This window comes from Condylostylus longicornis, unplaced genomic scaffold (genome assembly GCF_029603195.1).
Source record: "Condylostylus longicornis isolate FDR11 unplaced genomic scaffold, ASM2960319v2 ptg000107l, whole genome shotgun sequence".
Taxonomy (NCBI): domain Eukaryota; kingdom Metazoa; phylum Arthropoda; class Insecta; order Diptera; family Dolichopodidae; genus Condylostylus; species Condylostylus longicornis.
In genome coordinates, this window is record NW_026578075.1 from 4,995,471 (window position 1) to 5,021,497 (window position 26,027).

The 26,027-nt window shown below is 24.2% G+C and overlaps 1 protein-coding gene across 2 annotated transcripts; it reads left to right on the top strand.

The window, feature by feature from the left end:
- The first annotated feature begins 1,132 nt into the window (after positions 1-1,132).
- On the top strand, positions 1,133-25,059 carry LOC129614355 (putative mediator of RNA polymerase II transcription subunit 26). 2 transcript variants are annotated; one of them, XM_055528928.1, is made up of 5 exons: positions 1,133-1,275; positions 12,204-12,290; positions 14,643-15,384; positions 22,918-23,951; positions 24,051-25,059. In XM_055528928.1, the coding sequence occupies exons 3-5, from the start codon at positions 15,342-15,344 to the stop codon at positions 24,720-24,722; spliced, it is 1,749 nt and encodes a 582-aa protein (XP_055384903.1). In that variant the 5' UTR covers positions 1,133-1,275; positions 12,204-12,290; positions 14,643-15,341; the 3' UTR covers positions 24,723-25,059. The 2 variants fall into 2 exon arrangements, with proteins under 2 accessions (XP_055384903.1, XP_055384902.1); XM_055528927.1 differs by lacking the exon at positions 1,133-1,275 and adding an exon at positions 9,418-9,839.
- Positions 25,060-26,027: the final 968 nt, after the last annotated feature.

The following is a 26,027-nucleotide window of genomic DNA, read 5'->3' on the forward strand; positions in this document are numbered from 1 at the left end:
TTTATACAAGCAAAAAAAAATCTGCTTAAAAAAAATTTTACAGTTTAAAAAGCAATAATAAAAAATAAAGGTTTGGGTACTGTAAAGACTCTTCTAATACTAGTATGTATTTATGTAATTACATACATATGTGTGTACACATATTATATTGGGATTGGAACATGAGATGACCAATAAAAACTTTTGAAATGATAAAAAGTTGATGTTAAAAAATCTTATTATTGCATCATCCTTATTCGTTCATTAAAGATTTCGAATTGACATTCTAAAAGGATATGCATATCTTAACAATGCTTTAAAAAGTGCATAACTTTATGTAAATAATTGTATATTTTATATAAATAGATAATTTAAATAGGTAATTGAATATTTAAAAAAAAACAATGTATTCAAAAACCATCTGTTTAAATAACGAAAATTCTCTTAAATACATACATAATAATATTGCTCTCTGTAATCACTTCTCTTTTTTGAATTTAAATTGAATACATTTTTATTCTCTTTGTATTATTTTTCCTTTCCATATGAATGAAATACTAGCGAAAAAATTAAGCTTTTCTACTTGGTTCAGTTTCTTTGAGCCTTTTAACAAGTAAATATCTAAATATCGTTAAGAAAAAGGTGAAAAATAATTGAAAAAAAAAAAGAAATAAAATAAATTTTAAGTCTTTTACAGTTACGTAAATTACTCGCATCTAAAACTACGGTAGATTTATTATTCTTAATAAAATTTTATTATAAATGGAATCGTGGTCATACCGACTAAAGGATATTTAAATTGAAAATTATAAGAGCAGAAAATCTGCATGAAAATTATTTACATAAACATATGTATTTGTATATTTTGTGAACAAATAAAATAAAATTGCTAATAAAAAAAACTAAAGTATTCATTAATTTTCTAAATATAAGAGAAAATTTAATAATTGAAATTAAAATAGAATTTTAAGTAATTCTTCTAACGAAAATTATTGCATATAATATGATTTCAAGTGTATTAGAAAATTGTTTACAACTCATTTTAATAATTTTCATTTACACTTGGCTATTATTAACATTAATTATTTATCATTTTAATTCAAAGAAATTAAGAAAAATTATTAAGACGTGTAAGTTGAAGTGTGATTTATTTCAATTTATGCGAATGTTACAACAAACAATTTCATCACAAAGAAATATTTGGATTAAACAATTTGAACTTAAATTTACTTGGCATAATTTAATTGAAATTTTATATTTTGGTATCGAGGACATTGTTTAAAGCAAAAATGGCAGGTATGTACACATTTTAATATGTAATAAAAAAAATATAATGATTTTATTACAAATATAAATTTATATAACAAATTATGAAATAATTTGCCAAATAATATAATAATTAGGCACATACATATTATGTTAGTATGTATGTATTAGTATTTATGTATGCATAAACCCATTATAATATTAAATTGTATAACAAAATCAAAGATGATTTTGCAAAAACTTAAACTAATACAATTTTAAAAATTGTGTTTTTTCTTCTTGTCATATGATAAACTTGCCATAATCAAATCAAAATTAAAAATGAAAAGAAAAAGAGTATTTTATGATGCAGAACTAGAAAATACTCTTAAATTTAGATATGTAAATTATTTTGTATGGCTTTATGTCTTTATGTAGTGGTAAGTGTTAAATTATATGTAGGGGAGGGATGTGTAGTTTTTGTTGCTATAAAATGTTTTATGTAAAAAAACGTTATAAAACGTTTGAAAATTTATTTTAAAATTTTTGATCAGAAATTTGTAACTAATTAAATTCTTTCAAATTTAAATTAGTATCGTAAAAATACTCATAATTTTGTTTATGTTGAAATTTAATAAATAGCGATATTTCAACATGAAAATATCAAAAAATTTTCCGTATAATAAAATGCGTGAAAGCAAAAATAAACTGATGTTTACTAATAATTACATTTATGTACGTACGTACTTATGTGCCTATATAAAATCTTTTAACTTTTATCGATTTTTATAAAACAGTAAAATTTACGATTTTAAATATCTACCTACACAATTAAATTTTTTAATGATGAATAATTTCAAAATCAATGAGTCATCAGGTTCGTACCTATGTACATACATATGTATACATACCTAAGTACAGTTCTTTTATCTATCGCATAATAATTTCGAAAAAGGCAATTGCGGTCTAATCTCTAGATTAAATAATTATAACTACTCATTGATATTGCAGATTCAAGCATTCTTAAAAACAAACAATTTTTTTGCGATTTCAATAGAATTTTCTAGAATTTGCTAGATCACAGAAAAAATTCATTCTGTAGTGTAAATTGTTAAGTTCATTTTAAATTCAAATCTTTGTTAGAATTAAAATTTAATTCTAAAGAAAAGTAATGATTGCAAAAGCAAGTATGTATTTATGTACTTATGTATGACGTGTACCTACTTTCTCTGTAAGTTATACTTATGCATATGAATCAAAACTAATTGCATAGGTTTATTAGTAATTATGCTAAATGCACATACATACATACATATATGTAAATAATAACTTACAAAAATTTTGATATCCTGTAAATTAAACACATTAAACAATTAATTATTGTTATTAATACATAATTTCTTTGTTCAAAAAATATGATGAAATTCTTATCGCCTGTATCTACATACATATGTACATACGTACATACATTTGCAGACATATATTATATTATTTACGTATGTTTTGAATATGTTAACATTTTATGTGCCTATCTACATCTTATACAAAAACGATTTTGTCATAACATTGTTATGTTTTGCATGTTTAAACATGTTTAATCTTTGATTTACTTTACATTATGTACACTATATTCTACTGAAAACCATAATCTTTAAAAAATTCGGTAATTTTTATGCGAATACCTGTTAAAGTACAAGCATTAACAACATAATAAAATCTACTTTATCTCGTAGATTTTATAATGTATTTGCTCTTTCTTTCTATTACCTGTTATGTATTTATTTTCTGTTAAGTTTAATTTCTTTTACATTTTCTAAAGAACTAATTACTAATTTTTGAGATAATTTTTAAATTACTCTCATTTTTCCTCATATACATACATATGTATGTGTATCAGCGTATCTTGCAAACAGAAATATGCAGCACAAATAACAATGAACTTTCGATTTTGAACTTTAATTTGTTGTTGCCGTTGTTGGTCTTTTTTTTCTCTTAGTTCTCTTATTTTTACAATGTATCTTCTATATTCTTCATAATCAAAATCAACTCTTTAAAATAAAAAGTAAAATGTTACTCTTATCGTTTTGTTTATCAGCATTCAGCAAAATTCATTAAACAGCTTATGAGTGTGTACAGTGTTTAATTAAGAGAAAATTTTATTGGATCAAATAATTTTGAAATTGGTTATGAATAAATTCGCAGGAAATTTTTATTAATACGTAAGTACCATAAGAAAAATTTTACCGTAAGATTATAAAAATTCTCATAAACGTAAATTTTTTTACCTTTACAAAAATAATTACAAAACTTCTAATTAAAATTAACATTAATTTTAATCGTGCAAAACCTTGCCGTTCAAAAAATTTACATTATTATAAAATGTCATTTGTACTACATAATTTATTTGTATGTACATATTACTATAAAGTATTTAAAAACACTCATGAATATTTTGAAACAATGACCCCAATATACTCTTTAATATTTACTCTCATATCCTTTTATATTTGAAGTCATTATTCTTTTCAATCATAAAAAAATAAAAATACCCACATTGCAAAAGCACACATATATATAGGTACATATATACATATATGTAAGTTTATATTATATACTCATACCAATAATTTTCATAACAGTATAAGTTGCGCATTAATTCCGGTACTACTTAAATACAAAATCAAAACATAAAACATATGACGCTTTCTTTTTTATTTTTTGTTCAAGGACACAAATATAATACATAGTACATATTTATGTATGTACATACATATGTTTAAATATTTATTTTGTACGTATACGTAAACGTATCATTTATTTTTCACTTACGAAACTTAAAAACTACAAGTCATTGTAATTATTTTTTTTCGATATTCAAAAGCTTTCAAAACAAAAAAAAAACTAACTAAACTTTTTCTATTTAACTTTTTATTTATCAATTTGATGAGTCATTCGTCTGCCATTTTCTTTTTGGAAATTAAACATACATACATCCATATGTATAAATTTGTGTATTTTAAAATTTTAGTTGTAAATTGTATAAATATAGTTGTATGTATTAATATTGTTTTCTTTATTGAATTCGATAATTAGAAAAAAATTGGATAGGGTACTTATTTTTATTTACAATAAATTTGTGGTTAAGTATGTATATTTGTTGTTTTCAAAATAATATGCATACATATGTATATATGTATGTACAGTGGCATTTCCAATAGCAATATTTGATATTTTGAAATTATTTTTTGTTTTATTTTACTTATGCATGCATACGTATTTACATACAGTATATGCATTGCAAGGAGTATTGCTTATAATATTAATTATAAGAACATACATACATTCATTCATATGTTTTCAATTTTACAACTTATGTAAATATTATATGTGATTAGTTCTTACTAGTTTTAAAGTAAATTTCAAATAAAATTTCCCTAATATCTCACCAGGCTTTGGAGTTGAACCAAATAAATAATCAATTAATTTTATCTGAAATTTGATTAGGAATTTAAGTTTACCATCAAAAATATGCATACATACATACAATATGTATATGATTTTAATTATATGAACAAATTCCATAAGCAGCAAAATAATTTGAAAATCAATTGATCAAGTACAATTATCTTTAAGATCACATGATTCGGTGCAATTTTGACTAGAACCTTTTGAAACAAAAAAAATTATTTTATATCATTCTCATTGCATGAATTGCCCTTAAGTTACGGGTGAATGACTATCGCAATGCTAACAAACATTTTATTTATTTTTGTTTCGAAAACAAAACTTTTGTATTACGTTAGTAATTATTTTTATGTAATTTAACGATTTGGCATCATTTTGATGAGATATTTTAAAATATGTACCTACATATGTAATTAAAAAATTTTGAATTAAAAACAAAATTTATTTTTCTCCTAATGAAATCATAAAAATGATTTTCACAAACGTACATACATATGTGCATATTTTTTTCTTGTCTCATTGCATTGAGAACATTTGAATACAAAAACTTTTTTCTCCCATCAGCAGGATGGATGTGTTTTATATCAAAACAAAGTTCATCCTTCGAAATTAGTGAAAATTGACATTTTTGTTTGCGTGGAATAGAATTTTCTCAGTCTGTGGAAAAATATTGTGTACTGTCAATTATCGGAAAAATATTATGTGCTATCATGAATTCGGACATTGAGACAAGTCATAAAGACAAAAATTTGTCTTTACTGTACCAACGATAATTAAACAGATTATTAAAAAATGTGTAACTTTTGACAAATTTTATATTATTGCTAAACAAAATTTAACTTATACAATCATAAATTGCATAAATTGTAATTTTTTCTTTTTATTAACTTATGCATGAAATACATAGGATCACCTCGAGATAGTTCAAATATAACAGTAAAAATTTTTCACGAAAGTTTGGATATCAGTCTACTATGTGACATTAATAAGTAGTAGTTTGCTATAGATAAATATAGATAAATATAGACAAATAAAAGCTTGCTGTCTTGCATAATAATGAATTTTTTCGTAAATTAAGTTTTTAATGCAATTTAAATTTTGAAAATCTGATAACCTTTATTTGCTTATGTTTAATTAAAAAAATTATTTTAGGTACTTAAAATTTTTATTTATTTTTGTTCTTTTGAATATTTATTTTTCAATTTTTGAGATTAATTAATTATATTAAGATTTAAAAGAATATTTAACCTCATAAGAAAATTATTTTGTACGAATACGAATTATAAACGAAGCAAATTTTTATTATTATATTTGTCGGTATACATAAATACATACATACATATTATTTTGATATATAACTGTTCATATTCACACGCCAACAACGTGCTACTTATAATAATTTCGATTTAAGAATAAGGTTTTATACGCAAGTATGTTCATACAAACATATGTATGTATGTATGTTTGTACAAGCATGCGTTTCTGGAAAAATAATTTAATACTCTAATCTCGACCTACAATACCTAGAATAAACGTATGAAATGTAAACATTAATTTATACTCTGTTTACCTACCCTTCACAAAATTTGGTGAAATTTTCAAATAAATTTCTCCTTTGGAACTTAATATTACAGTGACATTATCAGAAGCACAAAAAAGTCTATGTAAATAAAGTTTATACTCATTTATGTTACATACAATGTACAGTATAAAATAATGTTACATACAATGTTTATGTTACATACAATGTACAGTAAACGAAAATAATTTATAAATTAAATTAAAATTTTGTAAATTTAGAAGTTTTTGTTATTTTGGTGCGTCAAACATTTAAATGCATCTTTTTGAATCTTCAACATTTCTGAACACCGATAAAATAAAGATATAGTACATTCTTACTTATGTACATATGTATATGTACATATGTACATAAGTAACATATAACTTTCACGGTTTTTCAAATAAGGAACTGCAAAATTTAAAGAACTTCGGAAAAGAGTTGAATAACGAAGTTGAATGACGGTTTCTATTGTTTTTTTTTGAGAAGCAAAGACTTTATTTGTTAACAGGTGACTGAGACAAGCATTATTAGGTATGTGCATAATCAGCAGTCCTTTTTTGCTAAAAATATTCTAATTTGGAACAGAAAAGAGATGACATAAGTTTATGCACACATACATACATATATACATATGTACTTTCATGTGTACATAAACTTTCTTTTTAGTGGTTTATTAATGCAACTGTACAATTCAAGCTTTGTTTTCGTTATGTAGAAAATCTTTTTCCATTTGTTTTTGTTTTTCAATTTAAAGTAAAAATAGTTTTCACAATAGAAACAGCAATAAAATTTGTTGAAATTCAATTGAAAATTATAAAATATGCGGTACTAAAAATTCGTAATTACTACCACAACTACATTTTCTTCGAAAAAAAATAAAAAATAAATATAAATATTTTCATATGTATGTTTATGTGCGTACATATATTTTAATAAGTATGCATGTAAATAACATTAATTGATTTAATTCTTAGAAATGAATGAATCATCTGAAAAAAAAAATACTATAGGTTCATATAATGTTATTAGCGGTAGGTTAAATGGTTTTACGAATTTCACAACGAAAGCTTTTAATTTTTTGCTCGAAACTTAAATAATACGCGAGTATGTATGCATACTCATACACGCAATATTTTTGTGCATGTGTGTGTACGCAATTCATTAATTAATATAATTTGGATTGGTACATGCATACATACCTATGTATTTTTAAATTTACATACAGTCATGTACAATAATTAGTTTACCTTTTAATTGGCGTCATTGGACAATGAAAAGCATATTTAAAAACTAAATTTTTAGTGATTAAAAAAAAAAAATAATTTCAAAAGTAAGTCATACACAAACATAAATGCATGTGTGAGTATGCATACATATGTGTGTGTGTGTATATTTAAAAGCTTTTAACATATTATTATCGTAATCAGCAAAAACCTTTTTTGAATAAACAAAAGTTCAAAATTTTGCTTATGTGCTTTTCAAAGAAAAGATTTAAAAAAAGACGAGTTTAAAAAATAGTTTTATACTCTACAAAATATTAATTTTGCCAATTTTAATTAATAAACTTAGCTTTTAATAAATCCCGAATCAAAACAATAGTTTTAAAAATAGCACATTTCTCCTAAACAAGTCAAAAATACTTTATTCTTTTAAAAAAACATATTTTCAAATTGTTCATACTATAGCAGATATTTATTAATGGGCTAATTCATGTAGCAGCGCAGCACTTATTAATCTAAAGCTGTAAAAGTTTTGGAATTCTTATATAAAAAAAATGAGTGATAAATCAGATAAAGCAGTAAATCTAGTTAAAAATTCACAATTTCCAAATCTGAAATCATACAGTTTCTTAAGTGCAGTCAGAAATCATTCAGTCTTTATAATTTATCTATTTTGTGCGCGCAACTTGATATCTAAAATTTACATAAAACGCTTAAAGGGTCACTAATAACTTCTATAAAAACACATATAGGTACATATGTTCCTATGTACATATGTAAATAACTACACTCTCTAGGGTTCTTTGTCCAAATTTGTTTTCACACGTGAATAGAATAATACGTATTACAGTCAGATTGTAATATGGGCTAATTTAATAGGGCTACTTTAAATCGTGTTGCGTATATGAGTGTTCGACTGCCTTAAAAATAATATTCATAATATGCATATGTTTGCATGTTGTTTTTAAGACTACATTGGAAAAAATCTGAAAAAACCTAGCTTTTTAGATAACAACAAAACGTCATATGTTTGTTTTTACATATTAAAATTATTTTATTTAACAACTACGTGTGCATGTAGCATATGTATGTATGTAGTAGGTAATTTTTTATTATGGATTTGAATTAAATTTTTAAAGTATGTATGCATAGAGAAATTCAACCGTACATTTGTACAAATGAAATATGTGTGTAATGCCATAGGTAACGCAAATACATATACAAATGTAATTATAATAAAATCCTTAAATGTATTGTAAAAACACTCAATGTAAAGTTTGTTGCTACTCACGGTTGATAAATACCCTACAATTGTACTTTTTTGTGTACATTTTAGATTTCGAAAGTACCAAAGGAATTTAAATTAAAAACATTACAAAAGACATAATATTTACGATCCATACGACCAAATTTAAACTTTTGACGTTTAAGTATCTCAACATTTTTTGTTTCGAAATTTCAAACATTTAACTCAACTTATTTTGTGTACATATAAAACAACTCTAAAATATTATAATTTTGTTTTTGATAATAAATGTATGTATGTAGGTAACAAGTAGTATTTGTTTGCACAATCAGAGTGTAAATAATCACAGGTAGGCTTTCAAGCAGATGATTCACATACATATTTTTTTAAGGTTTTTAGTTATATTAACCATTGGTAATAAAGGATAATTTTTTTATAATTTTTTGAAAATTTAGTACAATTTAGAATCTTATTTTAGTACAATTATTTTAACTCAATATGAACATTGTTGGCAGTACAGGCTACATCATAAATGAATGTTTATATGAATGTTTGGGTGTATTTACATACTTTGTTTTTAAGTACATATGTAAATAGTTATTTTTTTTTATTTTCTTTATAAATTCGAATGAATCATTCGAAAATGAAATAAATATAAAAAGTTTGCGCCAAAGCTCTTTTTATGAATTTCATAACGAAAATTATCAGTTAGCGGACGTGTCCGAACGTGTTTGAAAGATATTTAGTAAAAAAATAAAGTAAAATTTATTATAAAGGAAAAAAGAAATTTAAGTTATTCTCAAGTGAAACATAATTTGTGTAAAATCACTGCAAAAAATTTGATTATAAAAAATTAATATTGTTTTAAAAATTGAAAAGGAATTTATTAAAAAAAAGAGAAAATATTAATTATAAAACAAAATTTATTTTGTGAATGGATATTTCTAGAAATTTGTTAAAAAATTTTCAAATTTTGTGGGCGTGCAATATTTTTTTTAGAAAAGTTTTAAAGCGCTTTTAGAGAAAGAAATTTTAAGTGCGCGACACGGATCTCGGGCAAATTTTTTTATTAAGTGAAATTTATTTAATTTTACTTACAAGGAGTAAACAACCAAAAAAAAATGTAAGTTAATTACTTGACAATTCACAATTATTGAACTTTGATTCTTAAATCACAAGGCTGTTACGTAAAAAAATAAATATTTTTTTTTTGGCACGTATTTTTTTTTATTAAATAGGAATTCATAGTAATTAAGAATTACATACGTACGACGTAAAAAAAATTTTTGGAAAATATTAAAAATTCCACTTATTAGAACTAATAAAATATTTAAAATTAAAAATGATGTGATCATCATTTTAATTTTAATTACAATTAAAATGTCCACCATATTTAAAACTTACACCTAGAGACAACAATCTTTCGCAAATGTAAAAACCCATACACCCATATACATACATTCATATTTATATTGCCATGTCACACATACATGCATACATAAATTTAACATTGATTTGGAGTATTTTTTTCTAATATGAACACCTCAAAAGTGTAAAAAGTTGAAAATTTCTGTAATTAAAAAATTTTAAAATATTTCAATTGTAATGTAAATTGTCACAACATTCAAGTAATTTCGTGCATATTGGAATCAAATGTCATACTTTATTTTTTTATCTTATCTAGGTACTTACTATTTTAATTTTTATCATAAAATTTATGGTTAATTTTTATTTTCAATAGAAAAATTTTTATTAAATTAAATTCATACTGGAAAAATATTATAAATTATTAAATAATGTAGTTAAATTTGCCTGTTCTCATTAGAGTTGTATTATTTGTATACATATACATATATACATATTTAATTTTTTTCTATTTAAATACACAAACATATTATGGAAGAATAAACCTAAGAAATGAATTAAAATTTTTATAAAAGCTTTCTTAAATGTAAATATTTTATTTTCGAAATTATTTTCCCCTTCTTTTTATAAAAATTTATAATTGTATCCATATTATAACAAATATAAAAAATTAAAAAAAAAAATTTTATAAAAGCTTTCGAACTAAATGTATTTGTATTTTCATTTATTTTTCTTTATATACATATATACAAACATACATACATATGTATATTAATAAAATTTTACTTTGTAATTTTTAAAAAAATCCAAGTAGCAAAAAATTATAAATTTATGTGTATATACTTACATAATATGAATATCTTCATGTTTATATCCACTTTATGTCTTCGTACATACATACTCCATATATATATACATAAATTCATATCTACACCTACATTAACTTTCAGTACATATATGTACATACATACACATGTATTGAATTTTATATTGTTGCTTCTTCCTTTAAATTTAATTTTTTTTAAACTATGCAAAATATGTAATTGATTTTAACTTTTTTATGAACTCGTGACATTACAGGTGTCATCATTTTTAACAAATAAAATACAAAATTAATAAATGAATCGTGTTATGTTGCTTTTATAGAATTTTGTACATTTTTAATTGAATTTTTATTAGTATATTAGATTAATTGTGACTATAGTCACATCCTATGGCTGACATTTTTTGATACAGTTTCACTATCTACTTGCAATATTATTTCCCTGCCGTTTCTGTAATTGACTTGTTCAATCTTCAATACTCTTTTCCCTGTTTTCTTTGCGTCTCCTTTTTTTTTTTTTGCGTGGTTTAGCAACGGTGCTCCATAAACCTAACCTAATCTAATAAAATTTTGCTACATATGTAATTTTGGCTGTCATATAAATGTCAATAACATTCTGAAAATTTCTGTTATTAAAAAATTTCTACTTAAATGAATTAAATATTTTTTAATTTATTTATTATTACCTTAATAAACCCTTAGCAGGAATTTTTTCGAATTAATGTCCGAAATTATTTCGTTGCGTAAACTCTCAGTTGACAGTTAAACAACTCTCAAATTAAGAGACAGGATTTAATTTTTATAATAACTAGTAAAACTTAATTTTTGTTTTATTTTCGAAATTTTAGAATTTGTTAAAAAAAATATTGTGTAACAAAAATTCCAAAAAACAAATTAGCAAAAAATAAAACAAACTCCTAAACAAAGTTTGCACAAAAAATAAAGAGAAAAAAATTGTCCAGATATTTGATTTCCCCCCTTACCTAGTTCCGATTTGTTTGGTAGTAGCAATACTTAATAATGTTAAAGATTTTGACCTTGGCACACACCATTAATTTTCTCTTTACCATTTAGTATTATTTATAATTCATATTACATACATTAGAATACGAAAGTAGCCTCTAGCTTGGTCGAGACTAAATATAGTCGTATTTGAAAATACTAAACAAGTTTATATATATATTTTTCTTTCCTCGATTAACACTTATTTAAGCATGTTAAATATTTCTAAATATATTTGTTATGTTGCATATTACAAAATTATTAATTTATATTTTATATAATTTTTTATATTTACAGCTTAAAACAAAAGCTCATCAAAGGCTTTTTTTTTAAAAAGGTCATTTAGGCTTTACAATTTCAATTAAATTAAGCGGCGAATCTTATGTAAGTAATATATATTATACATTATATACATTTATTAATTAAAGATAAAAAATACATTTCAAAGATAAAGAAAAAATCCCCTTTTATAACACTACGTAATTATGTTTAAAATCACGTAAATGAAAAACGGTATACATGTATGTATGAATATTAGGTTTTTTTTCGATAAAAAATTTAATAAGTATTAAAGCTTTAAAAGTAAATACTTTTGAAACAGCAAACCTATTATAAGAAGTTTCCGGAACGATGAAAACTTGTACGTGGGCGTTTCTAAAAAACCAGAGATTTGATTTAGTCTTTGCAATCAATTATTTATTTGACGTTAAGAAAAGTAAAGTTATATCAAATTGTCCATCACCTGATTCTAGTACCTACATTTTGAATTGATTAGAACTTTTTTTATATAAATTCTTCTTTTGAAGTAAAAATGCAGAATAGAAGCACTTATTTTGCTTTCTACTGATATTTAATTTCTACAAAATCTTCTGCAATTGATCGACAATTTCAAATTGAACGCAAAGCGAAAAATTTACTTTAGATTTCAAATTTAGGTTCACGTAGTTGTCCAGTGTTTGCACATAATTTAGCCTTCCGTTCGGTGTATTTAATGTTAATAACCTAAGTATGCAAATTATCCTTTCAATCAAGAGAATTCTAATTGAGTGGTAATTTATAAAATTTGAATTCCGTATTCTGGTACTTAATTGACATAATAATGAAATTCTAAAGGAATACGTGAACTATTTCAGCAGCATGTTTTATATCTCATTCCTTTAATAAGCTATGTAAATTCAAATTGGGTTTTCTCAATTTTTCTTAATGTTTTTTCAAGGGGAATTATCAAGATTCGATTAGTAAAAATGCTTATTTTTTGCTACTTCAATGTGACGGAAGAGTAACTTAGTGAGAACTGAATTTTGTACAATTTTGAATTTTTGCGCACTATTCTAAATTGCAATCACATACTCACAGCGTGTATTTCATCTTTTTTGCTTACCAAGCGAAAAGAAAATAAGTGACTTATTCTTACAATTTAATTTCTTTTTTTTTTTTAAATGAGCAAAATATTTTTTTTAATTATTTTGCTTTTTTCACAAAAAATATACAAAACTCTGTCTCAATCCAGTCACTTTGTATCGGAATTCAGTCAAATACTTTGACACTATTACTGATATCTTGAGTAAAAACAATTAAGTTCAATTGAAAAAATGAGAATATTAATTTAAAAAAGGTGAATAGAAAGATACAAAATAAGGCTAATCATCACAGGCAAGATAAATACTTAAAACTTGAATTTCTTAATTATTGTAAGAAAAATCTTGTTTTTTGTATGGTAATTCAATCCAATCACTTGCTTTACGAGTATTGAAAAAATATTCTTTATAATTCTAAATCGAATTAAAATTAAATTCGAACTTTTTAAAGTGAACAAATTAATTCGGCAAAATTTCATCACTAAATTTAAAATTTTACGAAAATTTAAGAATACTTTCCATAATCACAAGAAAATTGATTTACGACTGAGGCCAATATTATTTTATATTAAAATTGGAGGTTTCTACATGGAATAAAAGTAACTTTTATGAAATTTAAAAAATAGCTTCAATAAATTGTTTAGGAGTAGCAGCAGTTCCTCGAAATTAATAAAAGCCAATAAGCAATTAAATTTATTGCGGAATACTTTCAAAACTATTTTATTCCAAAAAAAAAATAGTTAGTTAAATATATTGTACACAATGACGGTTCCATACTTGTCTAAATAAAAATTCTCAACATTCACGATTTGTACTTATTTTTTAGAATACAGTCAGTCTAGTGTTAATAAAATGAGAATAGAGTATGCATTTTAATGAAACTTCTTAAATTAAGTCGCAGTATATAAACTATCAGATATTGAAACTGTCAGATCATTCGCAAAGAAAAAACAAACTGATCTAACTAATCGAGAAAGAAAGTTTCGGGAAAAAATACATACGTGCTTTTATATATTTCGCTTTTTAGTTGCTAGAAAACTTAAATTATAAACCAAATTTAGAAACTGAATAAAACTGAATCAAGAATAAAACTGAATTATAAAATCATATTGACTGTATTCTAAAAAATAAGTACAAATCATGAATGTTGTGAATTCTTCTTTAGAAAATTGTGGGACCGACGTTGTGCACAATTTCTTTTATAATAAGCAAGTGTCATTTAGCTACCTTTTGTTGATATTCGAAATTTTTTGGAATTGTGATGGCAATTATTTCGCTACCATGTACCCAATAAATTATATTTTAAAATTAATTGATTACAAATTGAAATTAAATCAATGGACGATAAAAAAAAATAATTTTTTCCTATATTTTATAGTCCCGTTCAGAATGGCTTGCAAAGTTGAATTCGAATCTAACGCCACAACACGGCCACGAAACTTATACGACAACTCACAAGTACGGCCCGACAATAAATCAATTGATCAAACACGGCCAACAAACCAAAATAACAAGATTGATAAATCAGGAACAAGAGGATATACAGAAAATTGTAAACAATCTATTGGAGACGACGTCGACAACGGTGAATTACCCTCAGAAAACAACGAACAAATTGATACAAAATCAACAACAGAAATTTTCTTCAATCAAGGAAAACAACAACAACAAGAATTTAATAAGTATACAAAAGAAACAAATATTACAGAAGGGGAAAGTGTCCCAGACAATAAAACAAATACAACAACAAGTTCCCTTTTTACTAAGGCCGTCTCAAAACAGGCCAATAACGAAACACCGACCTATACAAGACAACGGGTTCATAAAAAATTCAAACGAGTTGAAAGAATTGAACAAAACAGAAGATTTGAAATCGAATTACTATTCAAATTGCAATCAAATATTGTCAACAATATCATCGCAAAGGCAATCAATACAACAAAATCAGAAGGAAAATCAAATTTTGATTTCGCCAAATTTAACATTATTGAATCCGGTGAAACAAACAACAATAACAAATACAACATCAGCAATCAAACCAACATCTGGAATCTTATTTCTGGAAACCAGAAGACCGATGGCATATTCTACAGTTGAAGAGCTGAAGTGCAATGTTAAAGGTAGGAAATTAAAATTTTTAATTAAATTAATTACTTAATAATGACATTTTTGACATCTCGCGCTGTGAAAATATTTGTAATTCAATAGAAAAGTGGATTAATTTTGATAAAGAATTCAAAATTCACTTTGAACTCAGAAAATTATTCTTATTAATCACATTTAAACATTATTTCGGCTGAAATTTAAAAAAAAAATGAATATTAATTTGAATACAATCAAAATAATGAAAACCAAGAGAGTTTTCCTGTAATAATTTTAGAATTTTACAAATTTAGAATTGGAAGAAAAACTTTAGCAGGATCTTCATTTTTAACGTCAGAGTCACTTTCTCACTTCCTCAAAAAATATTTCGAAAACTTAAATTTTGCATTCTACGTGAATAGGTGCATCAATAAAACAATTATTATAGTAATTGATATTTTCAGTTAATCCACACATATTAGTTAGGTAGCAGGAATTAGTATTAGTATAAGTATTAGGGAAATACTATTAGGGAAATATTGAATAAAAATTTTAATTGTATTTTAATAATAAAAAAGATTTATCAAAATTTAATCTTGAGTCAAATATTCATATGCACATAATGTAGTAAGAATGTACGCGTACAATTTGTAATGTTATGTTTTTAAGAGCTCTCCCTCTAATCTCAAAGTTATAAAATTAATTTAAGAACATAATTATGTACGCACAACATGAAAATGAATTTCAGAAGATGTGAACATTTGCATAATTTGAAAATAAATTAAAAAGAAAACAGTTAAAATTATTTCCACTTACAAAATCGCCATCTTCTTATGAAATTCATAAACATAACGAATAACAGTACTACTGTAAATGTCGTTACTAATATTAAAATCTGTTAAATTGAAAATAAAAATGTTAAAATTAATTTTTTCTCATTACTCCCTAAAATAATCTGTTATAGTTCATTTAAAACTGTCAATTTTCATGTTTACATTAACAAAAATAACAGCAAAATTTACTCCTCTTCTAAAAGTCAACAGAATTTCAAATTAAATGTCGCTTAATAATTTTTAACTCCAAAGCCATTAAAAAGAAATTTTAACCAAAAAATTACCCATTAAGAGTAAAATTGAAAAAGTGAAATTTTTTCTAAATTCTCTAAAATTCTACTTTTTTTTTTCTTGCCCTTTACAAAATCACAACCGAATTGTTAATTTTTTCCAATACCCTTTATTACCTCATTTTCTTATTGGAAAACTTATTTTTTTCACCTATATAACATACACTACATAACATACTCTTTTAAAAGAGAACTGAGAAAATGGATTTAAAACAAAATTAACTTGTTGGTATTTTTTTTTAACATAACAGTATTTTGTGGCATGTACAAATTTGAACAATGATTTCGCGGTATTTTTTTTTATATTGCGCAATAGTATGGTGAAAAATAATGTATGTTTTATAAAAGAAAATGTAATATATCTGTACTGTACATATTTATATAAAATCTGTTAGCCGAAGTAAAGACAATATTAAAAAGATCAGAGAAAAATAAAATGAGAGAGAGAGAGAGAACTATAAATTACGTTAATCGTTATATTAAAGCGGGAATACTGATTAGTTTACATTACAGTACATTATACAGTACAGTATCAGTACAGTGGACTGTAGAAGAGTTATCAACAGAGACAAAATCATAAAATGATAAAAGAAAGAAGACATAAAAGAGAATTAAAGAAAATTGAGATTTATTTGAAAAACAATTAACTATATGAGCATTTCCCATCTGTTATAAAATTCAGTTTATTTTAAACCGTATTCATTTATAAACGTTTTATTTTGTTAGCCGGAAGAAATCAAGAAAATATTCAAGGATTTTTTAAAAGAAAAATTCTAATGCCCAGGTATTTAAAATAATATGTAATAATTTTAATACAAAAAAAAATGTTTTTATGAATTTTTCCAAAAAAAAAAATTTTTTTTTTAATTTTAGATTTAAGATGTTTTGACGAATATTTTTTGTTCTTTTTTTACACCTCGATCAATTTAAATTTATTTTTAAAAAAAATTTGTTGCTAGTATGTAAGGTGGTAGCCTCCCCATATATTTTTAATATTTTTGTTATCCTGTACCTTGTTCTGTAACGGTGCACTCTGAATTCTTACTTCCTAATTCCAATTGATAAGATAATTGAAGTTTCTAGAATATTTTTTTTCTTTTTCCTGTGTTTTTAAAGTTAAAAATAAATAATAAAAAAAATTTTTATTAATTTTTGTCTAATTTAATATTTTAATAAAAAATTTTATACCAACTTTTAAATTTCGGTTTTTGAGTAGTAATTTATTTTTTTTTTTTTTGTAAAATTATTGTGTTTATTTAATAAATTTCGGGATTTTATTGCTTTTAATCAAAATGTATTTAATTATGATTTATTAAAATCAAATATGTTAAGATCTCTAGGATGTTTGAAAAATAAAATTGGCTTTTGATTCGGTAATTAACCGTGTGTGTGTTTTTTATTTTGCAATATAATTTAATTTGTTGCAATTTTGAATATGTTGTACTTTATAATACATATAATTATAAAATACAAGAAAATTATTGTTTTATTATTAATTAAATAAAAAATTTTGTAAATAAATCCTTTCGAATATCCTTTTGTTGTTTTCCTTATTGAAAATCCTTATAATTCCTTTGATACCTTTGACGGAGATTGAATATCCCTTTACCTTTGATTAGTTAATTTTTTCCGTGGAAACTAAATATAAATAATATATGTATAATAAAGCCTAGGTTTTAAAATCTTTTAGTTTTAAAAACAATTTAGAAAATTTGAAGTATAGTCAAACAAAAACTCGTAGTTTAAAGTTATTAGCAACTGATAGTTCTAAGAAATACCGTGACTTCAATAATGCTGTCAAAAAGATTTAAGTACGGTATTAATACGGTTGTAGTACCGTCTCAGAGCTTTCAATACCTTTACATTGTAAAAAAACTACTAAAGCTTTTCGTACATTTTGTAATACAATTTTTAGAATATTATTACATACTTTGACGTTTGTTAAAGTTCTGTGCAAATGTTAATTTTTAACAAACATTACGAAGTCATTAAAGACATTGCAATTTTAGAAAAATAACTTGATAACTGGCACTTTATTGCTGAAAATAAATGCCAATTTATTTAATTTGTTATTTATGGCAATATTTATATGACAAGGTATAAGAAAAGCGTGCTCGATTTTTTCGATACCCGATTTACTTTAATTTTACGTCTCCACTACGTATAAAACGCATTTAGGAAAAGTGTACAATGTCAAGAGCTTTTACTCAACTTTTTGGAACTTGATACTTTGTAAAATTTACGTCGTGAGCGCATTATTGAAGTCACGGATTATTTTGTTCTTCTTGCGATTAAGCTTTCTTTACAAAGTCTTGCAGTTACAATTAAAAAATCTGTTAGAAATCTTTTTGTTTTTTTTTATATTTCTAAAACTAAATTGTCTTCGGTGACTTCAAAATGTTGTTATACATTTTAAAACACAATTAAGGATACTTGAAATGTGTATAGCAGAGTACAGTAAAAATAAGCTAGGGCTTTGATCCACTATAGTTAGTTGATATTTGCCTAATTAATAATTTTTTTTTTTGAATATTTTATCGTGTTTTTTGTTAAACTAATTTTACACTAGATTAATTGCTACTACTTGTTAATCTAAAATAAGTTTCCGATTGTTCTGCACTAATACTATGTATAAGATTTTGGTGGGCATAAAAACGATATTATAGCCCCTCTTGCACATGTGCTTATGTACATACGAGAATCAGATATACCACTTTCTATTGTAACTCCCTTGAAATCCTGTGATCCTCCCTTGAAAAAATATGAGATTCCAAATAATTTATTCAATATAACATTGAACATAATTTAACTTATAAGGTCTGTTAACTGAATTGTATTCTAGTTTACACAGCATGATTGCAATTTTGGTTGCTAGGTCATTCTATTGATAATCATTTCTTATAATACGAGTAATGTTTATTAAAGGAAGAGGAGCAAGGGGACAAGAAAAAATACCAGGTTCAGAATCATTTCTGAATCACTATTTTTATATAAAGAAAAATGTAAGTTGCCTGAAAATGGTTTTAACCGTTGCTATAATAATTTATAATTTTTACGCAATTGCAAATACTTGTGAAGTCATTCAATTTTTATCACAAACATCATTATTTCATCAATATGGTGGGTGCTTCCTAGTATGTACGCAATAGGAACTGTTCCATGAAACATAGAGTACGTTTGGAACAGCATGGCCTCATGGATTATAGAAATGAGGGTAAGGACAGAAAGACTGAAACCAACGAGTCCTCTAGATTGATCATAAACTTTAGGCTAAGATCAGGTGTGTTTTAAGTTGGGTTAAAATCCCTCACTTTAGATAAGTCTAACGACGATTTGAGTTCGCGTTTTTTTTATCTATCGAAGATTTTCAACACCTGCATAGAAAAACAAAAAAATATGTACAAGATCTCTATATAAATCAGTATAATATACCAAAATGTGTTTTTTGAAGTATCATTGGAATGAAGGAAGAAATGAGTAGTTGAAATAATTCAGCACTTATTATACTAAATTGAAACGAAGTCATTTTTCGTTTCGCATGTAAATGAGAAAATTATTCATGTAAATTATGTTTATAGTAATGCAGAATATGACATATTAATAAAAAATAAATATCAAATCATTGCCCGAATGGATCATTATTTTTTTTTATTATTAACAGTTGTTATATTTTGTACTAAATGCACAGAGCAAATGAGATCAATATTGGCAGAAAATTAACTAAAACTGACAAAAAGATCAACATATATTTATATAAGTACCCAATTATATAAATTATTTTTGAAGAAGTAAATTTGACCAAGTAAAAACGTAAAATGGGCCAAGCGCATTTGCGTGCTTATGTAATTTTTTTTTGTACTAAAAAAGGTTTTTTATAGTTTCATATTGTTCTTATAATTTTTCGCTATAGATTTTTCAATATCTTAATTTTATTACCATCTAGATTTCATGTCTTTTCGTATCAAACCCTTTATATGAACAAGAACCTAAGAATTCCGCAAAAATATTTCATAAATTTCGATTCGAGAATCTGCATACCTAAAAAGTTTTCCTCTAATTCAATAGAAAATTAAAAAATTTTTAATATGAAAAACACAAAAGCAAAATTATTGGAAAATCACATGAAAAGACGGTGTCCAAGTTTTTTTTTTAGATTATCGACATTAAGAATCAACACATGTATGCATATACATACACATACATACATACTTGCGTAGCATTTAAATAGAAAGTAACTGTACTTAAATATTTTTTTTGATTTTTCGAATTTTCTTATCTTTATTATTTTGTTTAAAAAATAGAAAATTGAATGATTCAATTTTTTTTTATTTGTCTTAACTCTGCATTATTCTTCTATATTTTCTATATCTATTTCATTCATTCTGTTTATTTATTCAATTTTTTATGTTATGTAACTTGAACAAGAAAATAAAAAATCTGTTTCAGCTTATTATTTATAAGCCAGTCATAATTTATTTATTAATAAAATATGACTGGGTGGTAGTAATTAAAACTTTGGTACAAGTTCGTAACGTTTTGTCGTATTATTCTTAAATGCGTATAGATGTATGTATGTACCTATTCTAAATTATATAACCAACAACAAAAAACATTTTTTATTCGCAAAAAATCTTAAAATTAATCAAGTCCAATCATGTTTTTATAATAAGTTTTTCATGAGAAGTGCCAAACATTTTCATTCACATACAATATATGTAGTTCGAATAATGACAAGAAGTATGAATATGTACCGATGTGTTGTAAAAGTATCTGGTCAATTAATATTACTAGATCACTCACACTTTTTTTTCTGTAAACGTTATACATACATACAAACATACACTTATTTACATATATACATATATAAATAATAAAATATGAACTTTTTCAATAATTAAGCGGGATTTTCCCAATTATATTTTAAAAAGCACAAATTTTAAATTGAAAACGCACCCTCATCCTTGCAATAATTTTTTTCATATATTTTCTTTTTACCAATTTTTTTTAAATACATGGTTAAATTTTAAAAAAAATTCTCTTCATTCAGCATTAAATGCGATGAGATATTTGAATTAAAAGTTCTGTATAATAAAAAATACATTTAATTAGGTTTACGTTCATGCATAATAATAATTATGTAAAATAAATGTAAATTTTAAATAATAAAATGCATGTCTCTTAATGCACTTCTTTCGAAATTAAGGGAAAGCTTTAAATTTTCTCTTATTTTCAATTTTTATAATATATATACAACATAATAAACTTAATAAAAAATTACTCTTTGAAATATGAAAAAATTTAAAGAGATAAAAACAACCATAAAAATTTAAGAGAGGAAAATGTGTAATGCTTTTCAATGATATTTGAATTTGAGTTTACCATAATTTTTTTCTCTTTTATTAAATTTCGAAATACAAAATATTATATGTGCACGCAAATACTCAATTTCTCTCTCATTACGCAATTGTGTTGGTATAAAGCTATAATAATTGATATTCCACAATATTATATAGCGGAATTTCCACACAGGTGTAGAAAGCTTTTTAAAATAATGGTAAAATTTAGAAATTTTAAACTTGGGGAAAAAAGTGTATTTATTAAAGATCAGTTAGTAATATTTAAGTGTTTGAAATGTGAACTTGTTTGATCATTAAAAGGGAATTTTATATTCGACATAAGTACATCCAAATGTACATATGTACATACATTACTTTTTAGTAAATGTAATCCTGTTTATTCAATAGTAACGCATTTCAATAGCATTCATAAAAGAAAAATGCTTAAAATTACTTTACATATATTTATGTAACCAAATTCCCTTGGATATTAACTGAAATTTGAAACTTTCAGTTTAATAATATTTTTTTTGTGGATTAATTCTTGCGTGACGTCATGTGATTAATTTCACAATTAACGAAATTAATAAAATGGTGAAAATTTTAAACGTTTACTTACGATTAGAATTTATTTTTAAAGTTATAATCTATTATAGTTATATAATATTATTTTATATTTTAATTTATAATTTAAATTAATATTAATTTATTATTAAGTTAATTATGATCTAGTCTAGCAAGTAAATTATGATTAATTGCTGTGATATAATGAAACAGAAATGTGATATAGATATAAGATTTTTTTTTAAGTTCAATTTTTATTTTTATTCAATCCAGAAAATTTAAGGTAAGTTAATTTAAAAAAAAAAGAACAAAAATTGTATAATTTCACATAAATTGCGTAATGTAAACCGGCCTTTTAAATTTAATTTTATTTATTGATTAGTTTATTAAATTAGAAATAATAATTTTAATTCCGAACATGGTGAAATGGTGTCAAAAATGTCATAATCTTTAGTACTTGTAATATTGTACTAATTTTCTTATTTTTTTTATGTTAAATTATTTATATTACATTACTAATATTGTATTCTTGTATATATCTTTCACAGTCTTAAATAATAAGAACCAATCACAAACGGATTTACCAAATGATTTTATAACATCCAGATATTTGAACGTTGAAACAAGCCAGACAATTCCAAGACAAGTATCTTCTTCGGCAGATGCAACATATTTAATTAAATCACCAACAGCGACGACAACAACTAATATACCAATATCAACTGTTACAACAATTAAAGAAAATATAGAATTTAATTCAAAAGGAACTTTAAATAATATAACAAGTAATTTACAACAAATAGATCCTCCAAGTGATTTGGATTTATTACAGTTATTTAATAATAAGAATAATAATTTGGATAATCTAACAAATATATTTGATTTGGAGGAAAATTCGGAGCAAACAAAAAATATAAAAATGATTGAAAAAGACCAAGATAATTTTGATAATATTATGAATGTTGAAAGAGAAATAATGAATATTGATCCGAAAAATGCTATACCACTTGATACTCAACTTTCGTCTGAATTTCTAAATATTTTCGATGATGTAGATATGATGGAATTTGATTCAACAATTTTAAATAATGACATTTCTACTATAAACGACAGTGATGGCTATTTAAAAAAAATGCAATACGAAACACTTCCAATTTCAACAGCATCTGTTTTAGTTAAAGATGAAGAATTGACTACATATGATTGTATTAATCCAAACAATGTTCACGCATTTCCCTGTGAAATTGAAAATAATATTACAATCACACCACCTAATTCAATACCAGAAGATACAAATTGTGAAATAAAAAATGAAAATTATGACGATTTAAATAATTTTAATTTAATTGACTTCATCAATACAAATACTTTAAATAACAATAACGGTGATGGTAACTTTATAGCAAATAATAATATTATGGATAGCCTCAATAGTTGTAATAACACTTACAGAAAAAAGAAAACAAAAGCTTTAATACTAAAAACAGATCTAAGACACAACAATAATGCAAATCTAATTGAAACACCAGATGTTATTAAAATTGTTGAATCATTTGAAACACAAAAAGAAAAGGAAAACATGGTAAGGAATTATATAAAATTTACAAAAATTAAAAGACATTTTAATGTTATAAAATTGCAAATATTAAATTCTAATTTATTATTTTTTTTCTTATTTCAGTTCCCGGTAGACGTATTCAGCACTAAAATTTTAAGTGACGATTCCTGTAACGATAGTTTTGATGATGGTAGCAGAATAGAATCACCTGAACTAGATGTTGGTGTACAAGAATTTGATAGAACTGTATTGACTTATCAAATGTCACCAAGTGATTCTGCAATTTCAAATTGCACTTCAAGAAACAATAATATTCCATCACCAGCTCTATATGAAAATCCATTAAGTGTTGGTGGTTCATCAATTACATACTCAGATGATGCTAATTTATCAATAACAACATCAAACTTTAGTAGTCCACCACCAACACCAGCGTCACAAACATCTCAAACCTACAGTGAATATAGTTCAACTCAAAATTCTGAATGTACTCAAATTCAATCAAAATCTAAAAAGAAACGTGGTCGTCCAGCACTTGATCACAGTTCACCGCCTACAATAGAACAATTAAGAAATTCTGATCCAAATAAACGAAAATATTTAGAACAAAGATATAAAAATAATGAAGCCAGCCGAATATCAAGACGTAACAGAAAGCGTAAGGAAGAAGAGGAAAAAGAGGAAGAATTACGTGAAATAAGGAGAAATGCTATTTTAAAGGCTAAACATGCCAAATTAACTCAAAAACATGAATATTTAAAGGATAAATTACGCATGATTGTTGCAGAAAGTTGAAAGGTGGAAGTTGAATATTTATAGCTTAATTTTAATATAAAAAAAATAAATATGTATAAGTATATACTTTTATTAACTTTGTATTTGTTTAGATAATGATTTTTTTTTGTCATAAAAAATGGTTGATTTAATAAGCAATAATCAAATTGAAAAATTGATTTTAAAAAAAATTATACATAAAAATTTCAATAATACTTAAAAAAAAAATATTTTATTTTGGAATTTTTGTAAATGTTATGCTATCCAATTAAATATAGTGTTATTTTAAATTTAAAAGATAAATTTAAAAAAAAAATAAATCCTAAAAATAATACAGTAGTAATAGCAATTTATAGCATTGTATTTATCCATTTATCGTACATGATTTATTGTGTTTAAAAGAAATTATTGAAAAATAAAAAAAAATAAGTAAATTATTGTACAAGTATAATATGAATAAAAAGTATTTTTTAATTTATTAAAAAATATTTGTTAAAGTTTACCCAATATTTCATTAAAATGAAAAATTTTAAAGACAAAAAAAAAATAAAATACAATTTTGTATTGTCAAATGATTAAGTGAGAAAAAAATCAGAACAAATTTTTAGTCGTTTCCCGAAAACCTCTTTCTAATTATATGGTATATAATTTTTGTTTTGTAAAACTTAAATATTACTTTTTGATATTTTAAACAAATTAAGAAAAGAACAAAAATGAAAAAAAAAGTTTTATTTTAAATAAAGCGAAAAGCCACTAAATTTTTTTTTATTCATTTGAATTTTTCTATATTTTTAGGTGAAAGGCATAAGGTAAGATTTAAAAAAAAAAGCAAATTTCTTTCACAGAGCAAACCCGAATTCTGTTAGACCTGTCACTTAGATGACAAAAATATACCGTGAATAAAGAAATAACAGGAATCTTATCATATACGGAAAAGAAAGATATCTTTTTTTGTAACTAATTTCAATTGATATGATAACCACCTTTTTAATCTTATTTGGCAATGATTTAGTGTTATTTGTCTTCAAGCGCTTCTTATTGTTAATTTTAGACCCTTACTATGATCTGCGAAGCGAATGGAATTTTTGGCGAATATGAATTTTTGGTATTACGATTAGCGAATTCCAAATTTTAAGCGAATGAGTTGCGAAAAATCAAAGAAAGAATGAAAAATCAAAATAATTACATATACCCTTATTATTATCGGCGAAGCGAATGGCTAGGCGAGTCTAATGATATTTTAAATTATGATCGGCGAATGAGAGCATTCGTGTTCCAAAATGTTGCTACCGCAAGACATCACAAAACCTACAGTAAATAATAAGG

Bases quoted from the DNA above. Each gene is read 5' to 3' on its own strand.
- LOC129614355 (XM_055528928.1), top strand. From the start codon at position 15,342: ATGGCATATTCTACAGTTGAAGAGCTGAAGTGCAATGTTAAAG. The intron at 15,385-22,917 runs GTAGGAAATTAA...TATCTTTCACAG, and splicing joins GCTGAAGTGCAATGTTAAAG to TCTTAAATAATAAGAACCAA. The intron at 23,952-24,050 runs GTAAGGAATTAT...TTCTTATTTCAG, and splicing joins AAAAAGAAAAGGAAAACATG to TTCCCGGTAGACGTATTCAG.